The sequence below is a fragment of the Euphorbia lathyris genome, chromosome 9 (assembly GCF_963576675.1).
Source record: "Euphorbia lathyris chromosome 9, ddEupLath1.1, whole genome shotgun sequence".
NCBI lineage: Eukaryota > Viridiplantae > Streptophyta > Magnoliopsida > Malpighiales > Euphorbiaceae > Euphorbia > Euphorbia lathyris.
Genome location: NC_088918.1, coordinates 17393126 through 17409359, shown reverse-complemented (window position 1 = coordinate 17409359; position 16234 = coordinate 17393126). Strand labels below are relative to the sequence as shown.

The 16234-nt window shown below is 38.4% G+C and overlaps 1 protein-coding gene across 1 annotated transcript; it reads right to left on the bottom strand.

The window, feature by feature from the left end:
- Positions 1-14077: 14077 nt before the first annotated feature.
- Positions 14078-15867, bottom strand: LOC136207183 (small ribosomal subunit protein eS21y). Its single transcript, XM_065998488.1, has 3 exons — positions 15731-15867; positions 15515-15647; positions 14078-14283 (listed from the first exon to the last, which is right to left on the bottom strand). Exons 1-3 carry the CDS (start codon positions 15778-15780, stop codon positions 14221-14223), a joined length of 246 nt encoding a protein of 81 aa, XP_065854560.1. The 5' UTR covers positions 15781-15867; the 3' UTR covers positions 14078-14220.
- Between the last annotated feature and the right edge of the window lie 367 nt (positions 15868-16234).

Below are 16234 nucleotides of genomic sequence, written 5' to 3'. Positions count from 1 at the left end.
CCAAGACAAAATTATAGATGCCTTCCTTCACTACATCCCAATGCTTATGGTAAAAGCCCGCCGGAAGACCATCAATCCCAGGAGCTTTAGAAGCCCCAATGCTGAAGATAGCTTGGTCAATCTCTTTTCGGGAAATAGGTTGAAAGGCCTCCTGACTACAATCCTCACTGATTAAAGGAAATGTAGCAATAGAGTGAGCCCTCTCCAAAAGAACAGGTTCCTCTTTGAACAGCTCTCTGTAGAAATCCAGGGCTAAGTTCCGAATAACCTCATCTTCATAAACCCAATCACCATTAGAATCCTTAATGGCCTCAATTATATTTCTCTGCCTTCTGATCAGGGTAGAGAGATGGAAGTATTTGGTATTACGATCCCCATCTCTAATCCAGGACTTCCGAGACTTCTGGAACCAAAGGAACTCCTCCTGCCTAAGCACAGCCTCCAGCTCTTTCTGAAGGGTTCTGAGGAGGCCCTCAAGGCTATGATCAAACCTCCCCTCCAACCTGCGTTGAATGCCCTCCATCCTCTTTAATAACTTGTTCTTCCTTCTGATAATATGCCCAAACACATTCCTATTCCACCCCTGCACCTTATTCCTGAACCCTTCAGCAGCTTGCAGTACATACGAATGAGGTCTCCAACTCTCATGAACGAACTCTTTAAACTTAGGATGGGACTCCCAAGCCAACTGATACCGGAACGGTCTCTTACCCCTAGGATGCTTACCTCTCAAAAGTCTAAACAAAATAGGACAATGATCCGAATGACGGAACGGGAGGTTCAACACAGAGCACTCGGGGAAGGAAGTTAGAGCTAAAACATTAGCGTAGACTTTGTCCAATCGAACAAAAGTATTATTACGCTTCCAAGTGAATTTATGACCAGAAGCCCCCAGATCGGAAAGCCCACATAAATCCATACTATTCTTGTGATGCAGACAGCGATTAACATAATGATTGGATCCCCCTCTCTGATCACTCATAAAGGCGATATCATTGAAGTCACCCGCCACAAACCAGGGCTCCGAAATGCTGACACTCATAGAATAGAGAACCTCCCAGAGCCGTTTTCGATTAGACAAGATAGGGTCAGCATACACAAGGGTAATAAAAAAGGGAGTATTGCCGGAAATACTCACTTTACAATGAATGAACTGCTTATCCATGCTAAGAATATCAAAATGAATCCGATCTGGCCTCCAAAAAAGCCAAATCCCCCCAGCCCGGCCAGTTGCCTCCGATCTAACACAGTGCCAGTTCTTAAACTTCTTAACCACCTCATCTGCTTTCTCACCACTAATCTTAGTTTCCAAAAGAGCAAAACAAGATGGATTAAACTGCTTAATAAGATCATTAATATGGATACGGGTAGCCTTGCTAGCCGCACCCCTAACATTCCAAAATAACAAATCCATAGAAAGGAGGACAACTGACCACACCCCTACCCTAAGCTAGGTATTTACTAGGGGCTCCTGAGAGCCTTACCGAGGTACCCCCGGGCCCCCTCTTATCTGGAAACGCCAAAGTGTTAAGGCCACTTTTTTGTTTTCCTTTAAGCTTTTTCATATTAGTTTTGTTAACTCCCATAGATTTCCCAATCCCAGGATCAATACCAGGAACAGGAATACTAACCTCATTTGAATTCTTCATCCTTCTAGCTGCAAGGGTCAGGATCCCCCCTGGGCTTCATCCTTAGAGACAAAAAGTGGGTTCACAGATTCAACCACCTTCTCGACTGGATCTACAGACTCTAATCCTGGAATACTCTCATCCATATGATTCTCATCTTGGTCTGACTCTTGAACTTCATCAATCATCAGGGCCCCAAATCTGGACCCAGGCAAGGCTACTGAAGAAACCCCAGCCTCCTTTCTAGCTTTGAGGACAGGCTTCTCCTTGACATTTGGAATAACAGTAGCTTTAGGAGAAAGGGACTTAGAATTTGTGTTGATATCAGGAGGACGATTGTGAACCACTGCAGGTTGATTCCTACGTCTAGCGGGCCTCTTTGCCACCATCCAGGGACCAAAGTTCCCTTCATACCCCTGGTTCCCTCCAGTAATCCGCACACTACTCTCAACCCTCTCTATAACAACCCTCTCCCTTTTAGGGCAACCCTCCTGAGAATGACCATACATGCCACAATCATAACAGATGTTATGTAAACCTTCATACTCAATAAAGAACACTTTATCCTGAACACAGAACTTAGAAAGTAAAGGTTTAGCCAGATCAACATCTATACATACCCTAGCAAACTTACCCCTAATGGCCCCAATTGTAGTCTTGTCCACATGGTGGACCTTACCAACCAAACCTCCTATTTTACTCAGAAAGTTTTCACTGTAGTACTCAATGGGAAGGCCCGGGAATCTTACCCAAGTCAAGATCCTGTTAACCGAACAGTCGTGAGGATTAAAATTAGGAACCCAAGGCCTTAAGGCCAAAACATGATTGGAAATGATATATGGGCCTCCCTTGATAACCGAATTATAATCCTCAACCCTAGTAAATTTAATGACATAGTAGTCATTTTCCAGGTCAGTAATACTGACTTTACCTTTCCTTGCCCACTGCGCTTGTATTCTTTGGGCAAAATAGTTAAAACTAATTCGCTTACCCAGGACAGTAACAATCAAAGACACCTTCCACTTCTCTCTAAGCTCACGCTTCTCTGCAGCGGAAAGTCTAATGACCGGACAGAGAGGATCCTCCTGGCCATTATCTTCCTCATCAGAATCCGAGAACATATCATCAGAATCTCCCACCATTAAAACTTCCTCTAAAACCGGCTCTTCCTCAGCCACCCCCATGACCGTGTCCTTCCAAGAGTTTTTACCAATCTCGCTCATCTGAACCCTAGGTCTGGGGGAGACCGTCTTCCCATGAGCTACTCCTACAACACCCACCCTTCCCGAATTATTAGAAACATCCAGACCCGAGGCAGCCTGCCTCCCCGTCGTAGCCCCTGCCTGCCCCTCACAGCCCGGAGGAGAGGATCCCGCGCAAGGCACTGCGCCGACAGCCCCAGCCCACTGCCCGACCGAGGAGCCGGCAGCGCCTGGGTAGTGCCCGGCACTATCGGCGTATAGCCCTGCGCCAGGCACCCCCGGCCCCACTTCTCCCCTCGAGATTGGGGGAGCCTTACCCCCGGCATCAGAAAACCCAGCCGCCCGTATCTCCCATTGATCCGCACCCAGCCGCGACAACCTTGTCGAATCTGCCGCCTGTGGATCGCAAAGATCCGTCCCCAGCCGCACGGGTGGCGCCCGCGAGAACCCTGCCGACGCACCATCCATGCCCACGAGATCCCTACCGACGCCCCTGGATTCCCCTGCCTCCACCCCGCCAAGCGCCCCGCCCCGATCTACACCAGGTGCACGCTCGCCGCCAACGAAACTTGCCTCACCCTTCTCGCCCCAAACCACCAGGCCACCGCCCCCTTCCTTGCCGCAAATCCCCTCCAGATCCGACCCCCCCTCGCCGGCCACAGCCCCCCTCTCCCTAGATCTATCCCTAACACGCTTTACCATGAACCCTAGCCGAGAGAGAGAGAGAGAGAGGAGATAGATCTAAAAGAGAGAAAAAGATCTAAAAGAGAGAAAAAGATATAAAAGAGAGAAATAGATCTGAGAGAGAGAGGATAGATCTAAAAGAGAGAAAAAAGATCTAAAAGAGAGAAATAGATATGAGAGAGAGAAGATAGATCTCAAAATTCTCCATCTTCATAAAAATTCTTCACCATGACAACAGATCTGAGAGAGAGAAGCCAGATCTGAAAAAGAGAAGATAGATCTGGAACTTTCTCTCTTTATAAACATGCACTTTCCCTCTCATAATAAAAAAAATATAAATAACCTCAAAATTAAAAAGAATATCAATAGTCAAAACTAAGAGTGTCAACAAAAAAAAAACTTCTAGTTTTGCTAACTACCAGAATTTTAATAATAGGCACCAATTTGCAAATCAACAAAACCACGTAGGTTATATTTGGAAGTTGCCTTTTTTTCTTTTTATAATTATTTATTGATTAAAATTAATCTATATTAGATACATATACTATATATAATAGCGGAAGCAGAGAGAAGTGAAGAGAAGTATTTTAGAGGTCTTTTTAATGAGTTTAAAACATAGTAAAAAATCAAGATTAAAAATAACAAAGTAAGCATAGCCTAATCAAGCTTGCCAGAAGTCTGGGTATTAAGAGGTTGTCTGTGGAGTCTGATAATAAAGAGGCCATTAATATGATTTCTGATAATCATGTTATTTGCCTTAATAGCCAAAACCTTATCAAAGCTATCAAAAGGTTTGGCTCTTCCTTTGAGTTCTTAGAGTTCAGCCACATCTTCAGAGAACAGAACCGGATTGCGGATCGCTTGGCGGCTGCTGGGCATGAGGGGATGTTAGGTGTTACCACCCTTTCTGATCCTCCTATCTTTCTTTCTTCTCTTCTTTTAGAGGATAGGATTGGGGTTAGCTTTCCTAGGCTGATCCCAGGCTAGTTTGTTCTTTGTGTTGTCTTTCTTTTCCTGTTTCTACCAAAAAAAAAAGTAAGCATAACCTCACCCTATACTTACAATAAAGTGTATTTCAATTATAAATTATATTTTTTTATTATTATTATTATTATTATTATTATTATTATTATTATCAAGAAGTTATTTTTTCTCAGTTCTCTAAATAAAGAGATTGTAAGTGTCTAATACACTTGATAAGATGTTTATTGTTGAAGAATTTGGATTATGCTAGATACGAATTCAAAATGAATGTAAATAAAAATAAATTTTGATGCTCAAAATCCTAAAAATGTGCATTAATTATGAGATATTGAGATTGACTTATATAGTTTTTAACTATTATATTATGGTTCGTACAAAATTGTTAGTATTTCAAGAGGTTTTAACTGATGAAAATGAAACATGATCATAGGACAAGTTGTTGGAATATATTAATTAAAAAAATATTATTATTTAAATCTCTTTAAATTCTCAAATGTTGAGTATAATGATTCTAATTAATAGAATTAATTTCGCATATTAATTATAACACGTTTTTTTTTACTGAATGGACTTAATACTTCATTAAGAAAAAATAAATTTTTTAATTAATAGGCAAAAAATATTTTCACTCTCCTCTTTTTATGCTTATATATTGACATTCTCTCTTATTTTCGAAAAAAAACGAGAGGAAGCTAATTCTCTCCTGATTATCTTTTTTGTCCCTTCATTTTTTTTATTTTTTTGTTTGTTTTTATTGATTACGAAATATTCAAGAATATATAATTATTAGAAAATATTAATGAAGTCAAATAAGTGATATCTGCGAGCGTGACTGATATTTTATACAATGAAAGAATGAAGAACAAATTGATTGAATGACTTGATGAGATATTACGAGATTAAAATATGAGAAATCATTACCTTAAGCTGATTCAATTGGATATATTGGGTTATTGTAGCAGAATGAATAATTGAATTCGAATACTTGGTGATCATGAAATTTCATTAAGCAAGATGAATTTGTGACTAATTTTTATGAAGCGTATTTTTTTTTATATGTAACATATTGAATTGATAAAGTTTCTTCATGTGCAACATTAGAAAAGTATTGATTGTAATAGTTTATAGCATAATATACTGATGTTGCTTCCATTTTAACATAGATTGTAATTCTTTTGTACCGTAAATGTAATATTTAATTTTAATTGCAGTTTAATTCAATTTTTGTTTAACATATATTGTAATTCTTTTATATAGTAAATATAATATTTAATTTTAATTGTAGTTTAATTCAATTTTTGGTTTTTCATTATATTCTAATATATTTCTTAATTAACCTTCTATTTTATTTGTATTATTGTTTCACAGAATTCCAAAATAGGAAAATGTATTAAAATTATTAAAAAGTACAGATCATTGAATTTTGTAAAAATAAATAAATCATTCACCTTTAGTTAAAATTCTATAAAAATATTTAATCAATTATTTTCAAAACTAATTTAATTTAATTTAATTTGAATTATTAATAAAAAATATATATTAATTTTAAATATATATAATATAAAAATTAGTCATAACATGATATAAAATTACTTACAAATAAATATGTCAATTTATTTATTTATCTAAATTATATAAAAGTTACATATCTCGTGCATCGCACGGGTTTTCGGCTAGTTTTATATAATAACAGCAACAACTCTTCACAATTTTGCTAAACACTAATAACAAACGGCTAATAGCAACAGCAAACAACTAATAGCAACAACTATCAGTTAACGATTGAACCAAACAGACCCAATGATTAATTAAAAACAAATGTTCATTGCATAAAAAAAGAAAACTGATACGATCAAGACGGGTGATCTAACCCGCACTCTTCGAGCGAGTGCTTGCTCCAGACAATTTAGAGAAGAATAGAGAATATTATTATTGCTTAACCTTCAATAAACAACAGCAGGCTATTTATACTGCTAGTCTTTACAAATAAACCAATGACTGAATCCTAATTGGAAAAGGACTAAATAACAAATCCTAATTAGACAAGAACTGGGTAATTCCTAAATAGACAAGAACTAGAAATCTGAATAATAAATCCTAATTAGACAAGAACTAGAAATCTTAATATAACAACTAATTAATTAAACAGATAATCCTTGTGCCAGGTCGGAACCTGTCGCACCCGATGAGACCGACCCCCGACTTCAGGAATAGCAGCCGCGTCAATCCCAGGGGCTTCAATAACAACTCCTGGATCAGCTTCAGCAGTTGTAACACTCTCCTCTCCTTGAAAATCCAGCTTGTCCGCAAGGTGGCACTGGGGATAAGCGGACTGGAAGTCCTCTAACCATTCCCAAGTTGCATTCTCTGGTGGGCTATGGCTCCATGTGACCAAAACCTGAGCTGTTAACTTCCCATTTCTGAGAACTTGACGAGCATCACAGACGGCCAAGGGCTGTTCTTCGGGGCGTCCATGTTCCAATGCAGCATGTAGTTTAGTGATGGAAGGTGCAGCGGTTCCATGGTAACGTTTGAGTAGCGATACATGAAACACCGGATGGATACGACTCGAACCGGGAAGTGCCAAACGATATGCTACTGCACCAATCTTCTCCAAAATCTCGAAAGGCCCGTAGTACCTCTTAGATAGCTTGTGAGATAATCGAGAAGCGACTGAAATTTGACGATAAGGTCGTAGCTTAACCAAAACTTGATCCCCGATGACAAACTCCACCTCACGTCGTTTCCTATTTGTAAGCATTTCCATACGTAGTTGCGCTTCTGATAGGTTTACCTTCAGTCTTCGTAACAAGGTGTCACGCTCAATTAAGATTTCATTGATAGCAGCAACTTGGGACGCATCCCGTACATATGGAATCATCATAGGTGGTAACCTTCCATATAAGTCTTGGAAGGGCGACATTTTAATTCTACTGTGAAAGCTTGAATTGTAACAGTATTCCGCCCAGCCCATAAAGGTAGCCCATAATTGTGGTCGTTCGAGTGCCATGGCCCGCAAATATTGCTCCAGTCCCCGATTCACGACTTCGGTCTGGCCGTCTGTCTAAGGATGATAGGCCGTGCTATGTTTTAACTGTGTTCCACTGAGCTGAAACAATTGTTTCCAGAATTTACTAAGGAAGACACCATCCCTATCCGAGACAATGGACTTAGGAAATCCATGGTGCTTAACGACGATGTCCATAAAAAGCTCGGCGACCGTTCGAGCGGTGTAATGAGATGGAAGAACACCGAAATGGGCATATTTAGTCAATCGGTCGACTACTACAAAAATAACCGAGTACCCTTTTGATTGTGGTAATCCGGTAATAAAATCCATAGCGATATCTTCCCAAACGGCTTCGGGTATTGGTAATGGCTGTAACAATCCCCCAGATGCCTGTGTTGAATACTTCGTCTGTTGACAAACTAAACACTATCGAACAAACTCCTCTACTGTACGGCGCATGCCCTTCCAATAAAAAAGTGCCGAGATACTCGTCATCATTTTCTTGATACCACAATGAGCAGCCTGAGGAGTGTTATGAAATTCTTGAAGTAACTGGGGCCTGAGTTTAGAGTGTTCCCCTAGAACATAGCGATTTTGAAAGAACAATATCCCATTCTGCTGATGGTAACCGGCAATTTGCTCTCCTTGACCTAATCGATCATGGAGTGATCGCAATTCGGGTAACGTGTCATTCTCGCTCTTCAAATCTTGCATAATATCCATAATAGGCACACTCAAAGCCATAAAGGCGGACCGAAGCACCTCTTCGTCCTCATGGATTCGCGATAGGGCATCCGCGGCCTTATTTGATTCGCCCGATTTATGCTCAATCTCGAAATCGAACCCGAGGAGTTTACGGACATAAAGCTGTTGTATTGGTGTCTGAATCACCTGGGTCATGAGTTCTTTAATACTTTTATGGTCTGTTCGTATGATGAACTTCCGACCGAGTAGGTACTGGCGCCATTTGTAGACGGCTTCGACTATGGCAAACAATTCTCGCTAATATGTAGAGGCGGCCTGCATCCGAGGACCCAAACGCTTGCTAAAATAACAAAGTGGATGTTCATTTTGGAGTAGCACAGCTCCTATGCCTACAGCTGAGGCGTCTGCTTCAATTATGAACTCTTCATCAAATCTTGGTAGACTTAACAGTGGATCATTAGATAGGCAGTGCTTGAGCTGTAGGAATGCCCCTTCTGCCTTTTGACTCCATTTGAACCCTTCCTTTTGCAGTAGATCAGTTAGGGGTGCCGCTAAAGTCGCGTACCCTTTAATGAATCTCCGGTAGTAGCCAGCCAATACCAAAAATCCTCTAACCTGTTTTTGTGTCGCTGGTTTCGGCCAAGCTATAACGGCTTCAATTTTCTTAGGATCTACGGCCACCCCTCGTCCCGAGATGATATGCCCCAGATATTCCAAAGATTCGGCCCCAAAGTCACATTTGGTCAATTTAACATAAAAATGGTTATCTTGTAAGCACTGCAAAATAAGCTGTAAGTGCTTAACGTGTTCCTTTAATGAAATACTATAGATTAATATATCATCGAAGAAAACAATCACAAATTTACGTAGATATGGTGAGAAAAGACGATTCATTGTTGCCTGGAATGTTGAAGGAGCATTTGTTAGGCCAAACGGCATAACTAAAAATTCATAGTGACCCTGGTGCGTCCGGAAGGCTGTTTTGTAGATATCTCATTCATGGACACGAATCTGATGATATCCAGCCAATAAATCCAATTTACTGAATATTTGTGCACCACCCAATTCATCAAACATTTCATCCGCAGTTGGAATCGGAAATTTATCTTTAATTGTAACTGCATTCAATGCCCTGTAGTCAACACAAAAACGGTATGTTCCATCCTTCTTCTTTACTAGCAAAACTGGGGAAGAAAATGGGCTTTGGCTAAACCGAATAATGCCTTGGTCTAACATCTCTGTTACCAATTTCTCCATCTCGCCTTTTTGGTAGTGTGGGTAACGATACGGTCTGACGTTGACGGGTTTTGTGTTTGGTAAAAGATGAATTCGATGATCGATGATACGACGGGGTGGTAAAGTGGTTGGTTGCTCAAAAACCTGTTGAAATTGCTTGAGCAATTCCAGGATGTCCGGGTGTGGTTTTGGTGTTTCAGCAGTTGTAACTTTACCCGTTGTTTCCTCTATTTTGACCCCATGAACTTCATAGATTCCATAGATGTCATCAGTTTTGACGAGCGCCTGTAGCTGGTGGAATCCGATCTAGTTCATTTGAACTGATGTATCCCCTTTTAGACTGTGTGTCTTCCCCTGTATCTCAAATTCCATGGATTGCTCAGCGTAGTCGTGGGTCACTTGGCCTAGTTTTTGTAGCCATTGTACCCCTAACACAACTTCTGCCCCTTTAATTGGCAGGACAAATAAATCAATTTCAAACTGCAAACCTTGTATGGTGAGTTTGACATGTGGGCAACTTTGATTACATAACAACGAGTCTCCATTACCGATATAAACTTTGAATGCCTGTGTCGACTGTGTTGGAAGTTTAAGCTTTTCTACCACCTCAGGTTGTACAAAATTATGTGTACTTCCGCTATCGATAAGGATTCGTACCTGCTTGCCAGCAACCTGTCCCCGTAATTGCAAAGAGCGTGGGCTTCCGTGGCCAACTAGAGAGTTCAAAATGGGTATATCACCACTTTCGATGAAATCCTCTTCCTCAACCTCTGTTTCGTCATGCTCTCGGTCCACTTCGGAATTTTCCTCATTATTTTCTTCTTCTGGTGTCATCATTAATAAAAATCGGCCTGAGCATTTGTGTCCTCGAACAAATTTTTGATCGCAGTTAAAACACAAGCCTTTGCTCATTCGTTCCTGCCGTTCCGCCGGAGAAATCCACTTGATTGGAAGGGTCTGGTTCGCTCTATTAGGTGGTGTCGTGAGCAATGGTGGGTTAGCTTTAGTAGCGGCCAGGTTGTCCGCGGCGATCTGTAGGCTCCCAGTATTAGCAACGAGTGTTCTAGAACTTTGGACCGGATTTCCCGATGTAATAACCCCACGGTTTCTGAAACTAGGGCGTCTGCCAGACATGATATCTTCCATTCGGGATTCGTAAATCCGAGCTAGGGCGAAAGCCTCGCTTAACGTTTATGGTTTGGAGATTAACAGTTCCCGTTGCAATGATGGTTTCAATCCGGATGTGTAAAAAGATATCAGTAGTGACTCCGTTAGGCCTGTTACACGGTTCATTAACCGCTCAAATTCTGATTGATACTCAGCCACCGTTCCTCGTTGGAGTAGTTTGGAGAGCGCCCCTTGCGGGTCTTCGAATTTGGATGGCCCGAATCTATTTCGGACGTTTGCTAGAAAACTATCCCATGTCGTAATTAAATTATTACGTTTCATCCATCGGAACCATTCAGCAGCATCACCATCAAGATTAAAGCCAATAATACGTAGTCGTTGATCATTCTTCGTTCCGTGCAGCTCAAAATATTCCTCCATTGAGAAAATCCAGAGTTCTGGATCGGTTCCATTGAAGCGAGGAACGTCCAACCGCATGGATCGCGGAAGGTTTCCTGGTCGCCTGTTCCATTAGAACCGCCAGCGTTGCCGCCGGGTGGCGTTCGATTTTTGTTAGCATTAAACTCGGTAGTTAGGGCATCTAGCTTTTGTGTTAGAGTATCGAGTTGTTGCTTCATAAGCAACCGGAGTTCCGCTGTTGAGTCTGTCATTGTCCCTCTCAACGAGAGCACCAATTTGATACGATCAAGACGGGTGATCTAACCCGCACTCTTCGAGCGAGTGCTTGCTCCAGACAATTTAGAGAAGAATAGAGAATATTATTATTGCTTAACCTTCAATAAACAACAGCAGGCTATTTATACTGCTAGTCTTTACAAATAAACCAATGACTGAATCCTAATTGGAAAAGGACTAAATAATAAATCCTAATTAGACAAGAACTGGGTAATTCCTAAATAGACAAGAACTAGAAATCTGAATAATAAATCCTAATTAGACAAGAACTAGAAATCCTAATATAACAACTAATTAATTAAACAGATAATCCTTGTGCCAGGCCGGAACCTGTCGCACCGATGAGACCGACCCCCGACTTCAGGAATAGCAGCCGCGTCAATCCCAGGGGCTTCAATAACAACTCCTGGATCAGCTTCAGCAGTTGTAACAAAAACATACCAACTATTAATCACATCAATGGTCTTTCAAGTATTAAGAACGAAACATTAGCTCCGGCGTAATTTCCAAAAATCAAAAACACTCACCTTTACATTTGATTTCTCTTAGGGATAAGGTACCAAAATAGGTCTAAGGTTTTTGGGGAAGTACCAATTTAGACTCAATGTTCAAAATAGCACCAATATATGTTTAACGTTTACAATATAATATCAATTTAGGCTTATCGTTTACAATATAGCATCAATTTAGGCCCCACGTACAAATAGCACCAATATAGGTTTAACGTTTACAAAATAATACGAATTTAAGCTTAACGTTTTACAAAATATATAAAATTTAAGCTAAACATCATAATTAAATTAATCATATTATATTCTTTCCCAATTAACTTTATATGTTATCTTTTTATTTAGTTTTATATTCTTATTTGTTATAATACAATTAATTAATATTCTTACCCATTAAAATCTTATATTTGTTTTTCATAAATGATTACATGACTACTAAATTTCATTGCTCATATAATATATGCAAATTAAAAGTAATTGAATATCTACAATATTTCGAACACTGACATGTATCAATATTATTTTAACTAGTGTTCAAAATATTGTGGATATTCAATTATTTTTAGTTTGCATATATTACATGAGCCATGGAATTTAGGAGTCATGGAATGGTTGATAAAAACAAATATAAGGTTTTAATAGGCAAGAAAACTAATTAATGTATTATAATAAATAAGAAAATAGAACTAAATAAAAAGATAACATATAAATTAATAGGAAAAGAATATAATATGGTTAATTTAATTATGACCTTTAGCTTAAATTTGATATATTTTATAAACGTTAAGCTTAAATTCGTATTATTTTGTAAATGTTAAGCCTATATTGGTGTTATTTTATACGTGAGGCCTAAATTGATGCTATATTGTAAACGCTAAGTCTAAATTGATATTATATTGTAAACGTTAAGCCTATATTGGTGCTATTTTGAACGTTGAGCCTAAATTGATACTTCCCAAAAAACCTTAAACCTATTTTGGTACCTTATCCCAATCTCTTATGGTATCCTTTTATTCAAATTTTGAAAATAGCAGTCACTGGAAAATATATAAATAACATGTTTATACATGGACTAAAAAAAACATAAAACCAAATTCAATCCAGTGAATTCCATTCATTTCTTTCTCTTTCGATTTTCACATCAACATAATCTAACAAAACTAAACTATGTAATTTTTTTTAATCCACGTGAAAATATTTGCTTACATTGATATAGCATTATAATAGTGTTTATATCAAGTTTGAAGAAGGCAAGACATTGATATATTCCATAGAACACTTACTTTTCATAAAAGTAGGTCGTAAAGGATAGAAAACGTTACTGAAACTTTAAGAATAGCCAAGAATAGACTAGATGAGACTAGAAGCATCGAAAAGGCATAAGGAAGTGCACGAGATATGAGAATGGCCTGGAGTGTTCATCGGCAAGCCCATGTAACTGCCAGACAGCAGCAATGACCCCAACGGAGGCTAGTCACTTGCAACCGGACTACAAATTAAGATTGAACCTGGACCGGTCAGGTGCGGTACCCGCCCAATTAGTGGAATCTATACTTAGAGGACAATGGGGTTTTAAAATATCTATTAGGAGAGCATATGAACAATAATATCCAGCCCATGGATACTTTTCAATTGTTTGAGAGCACAATGGAAGTGAAGATAAAATATAGAAATGGTGAAGTGAAAATGGTCACTGATTCCTAATCCTTCTTCTTCATTCTGATCTTTCATCATCTCATTAAATTTAAACCGTGACTGATCTTTCATCATCTCATTAAATTTAAACCATGACGCGAACTGCTGCCATCACAAATGATAATATCAACACAACCTCGTACGCAACATCACAGTTGAACCCATAGCAATTGTTGGTTGGTCTTAACCTCATGACCTATTATTTCATGACCTACTATTTGATAATATTTGCCCCTAAGGAACCAAAATTGATAAAATCTCAAACAATATGGATTTTAAATTAACATCCATAAATTGAGATTTCACAATCTTGATATATCAGAAAACAAAAACCAAAAGTAAATTTTACCAAATCATAATATAACATGAAAGCAAGCACCGATATTTTACATAGATCAAAGGCCAATGGCTCTTTAAGACTTGGACTTTCCATTGCACATACAGCAGAGGCAAATGGCAAAAGGGCATGCTAGAACACAATTTCCAACTCAAATATTTTAAATGACATGCCCTTTGATGAAAATAACCCACTTCGATGAATCCGATTATCCTCAGTTACTCTGTTCCTCAAATTATGAAGAGAAAGAACCTTAATTTTAAGTGAAATATAAAAAGCAATCATACCATCAAGAAGTTCAACATTAAATCACGCTAAGTACTACATATAGAAGTTGTCCTTGCCAACAAACAGCTAAAACCAAATTAACAAAAATAGTCACTCTCCCCATTCTAACAGTTCAAAAGGGAACAGGTAAAAAGGGCAATCATTGACGGAGTTCAGTCTTCTTCTTTAGCCAAAGCCTGTCAAGGGCACTGTCAGCATCACCCTGCAACGTCACATTTACAAAGATTGACTTGATCAGTACCATATGTTAATCAAACTTAATTTCAAAGACATTCATATTTAGAATCATTAGAAGGACGCATGTGAATGTGGGAGACAATTTCTGACAGATAACATGTTTTAAAGACACAATCTGACAGACACGACATGATTGTGATTTTTCTTTTCTTTATATCATATATAATCATATGGAACAAATAGATAACATAGCAAAATTATGACACGATGACCCGAATTGCCACCTCTAGATGTGAATGCATTATAAGCTGAAGCTTTACATTCACATCTACTACATCACCAAACTTAAAGCCTAAGTAAGGCATAAGCCAGTTTAACAAACTACCGTTATAGCTGAGCCTGTCATAATACCAATATAGAACCTCTACATAATTGACTTCAAAAAGATTCAGATTTTTATTTGACACAAATGAAAGAAGCCAAATTATCATCCCAGACATTAGATTCATGTGCAAAGGTTCGTAAATATTGACATCCAAACCATAAGGAACATTAACAAAACCAATGAATTATTTGGTAAACCAATCAATAATGTGAATCGAGGTGAAATGAAATGCAATTCAGTGTAATTTGATTCCATTAAATTGCACCGTAACTTACCAAATCACTTCATTACACCTTATCAATCTGCCTACTTAAAGTATATACTTAACTAGGCTTATACTTAACTTGATTAACTGTAAGCCACTTAAACTAGGCTTATACTTAACTTGATTAACTGTACACCACTTACAGTAACTTTCTATATTCAATGTAACACTGCTGCATCATAAGTTATAGTGAGAGCATTGCCAATCCATTTCTCCCTTTACCATCCACCAATATTGATTTTTGGTGTTGGTACAATGTTTTTCCTCCAACTCCTCTATTTTCTAGTCCAAAGAGAATAGTTTGTCATCATATTCTCTACCCCAACTTAGCAACTGCATATACTAATTGACAACAGCAACTATTTCAAGTGTTAACAACTCTAAATCCTAGTCCATCCTTACTTATTAATTAAAAACCAGAAGCTAAATCCCAACCATAAAGTTAAGAATGTTATGATTAAACTATTGCAAAATAGGCAGTCTGCTGTAACATTTATACATTCATAGTTACATACATGCTAGCAAATAAGATAACAAACTATTCAAATACCAAAGCCAGCAACCTAAGCAATTCTAAAGGGCAAGTTAAAAGGTATAAGCATATACCTGGGCACGGACAAAACCGCAGAGCGCAAAAGTACTGAATTGACCAGTGTAGTGGCCATTGGCATCCAAATGCCCAATATTGATCTGCACAGAAGCATGATCTTTGGAGGTGATGAGCCTGTTTGTGGCGGAGCTGCAGCGAAATACCAAAAATTGTTGAGATTTCCTACTTAAACAAAAAACTGAAGCGCAAATTCAAACAATAGCGTGTATTACCATTTCCTGGGGATGTAAAGATCCATGTTCTGACCCTCTTCGTTCTGCATCTTGACTGGTTGGTCGAGAGAAGAGAGAATTCTGAAACGAGAGAAGAGAAGAGAGCAGGTCGCAACACACACGGAGAAAGAGATATAGGGTTAAATACTAGGGTTTTCAACGCTTACCTCATCTGGACCGTTGATCGTTTTTAATCAACGGTCCAGATTATTTAGGAAATCAATTAATTATTTTATTTATTTTCTTGTTTCCTTTAGATTTCGGGTGTATCATTTTAATGGGTATTGGGCCCAGTTTTTATCAAATAAAAGCCCAATTCAGGCCTATTAATGCAGTTTAGCCCCAATGTGTAAATTATTTACAATTTAGTTAGCATTTTAATTAGGATTTTTTACATTAATATCACAATTGGTTACAAAATTACAATTAAATAGTTAAAGACTGAAAATATAACTGGGTTTGTTGGTTCATCTGCTCAACAAGTTTTTAAACAATTTGGAATTC

What these genes read in the sequence shown, in the direction of transcription:
- LOC136207183 (XM_065998488.1), bottom strand. Translation starts at nt 15,780, where the DNA reads ATGCAGAACGAAGAGGGTCAGAACATGGATCTTTACATCCCCAGGAAA. An exon ending in CTTTACATCCCCAGGAAATG is followed by an intron (nt 15,648 to 15,730) that starts GTAATACACGCT and finishes ATTTCGCTGCAG; the next exon opens with CTCCGCCACAAACAGGCTCA. An exon ending in GCGGTTTTGTCCGTGCCCAG is followed by an intron (nt 14,284 to 15,514) that starts GTATATGCTTAT and finishes GTGACGTTGCAG; the next exon opens with GGTGATGCTGACAGTGCCCT.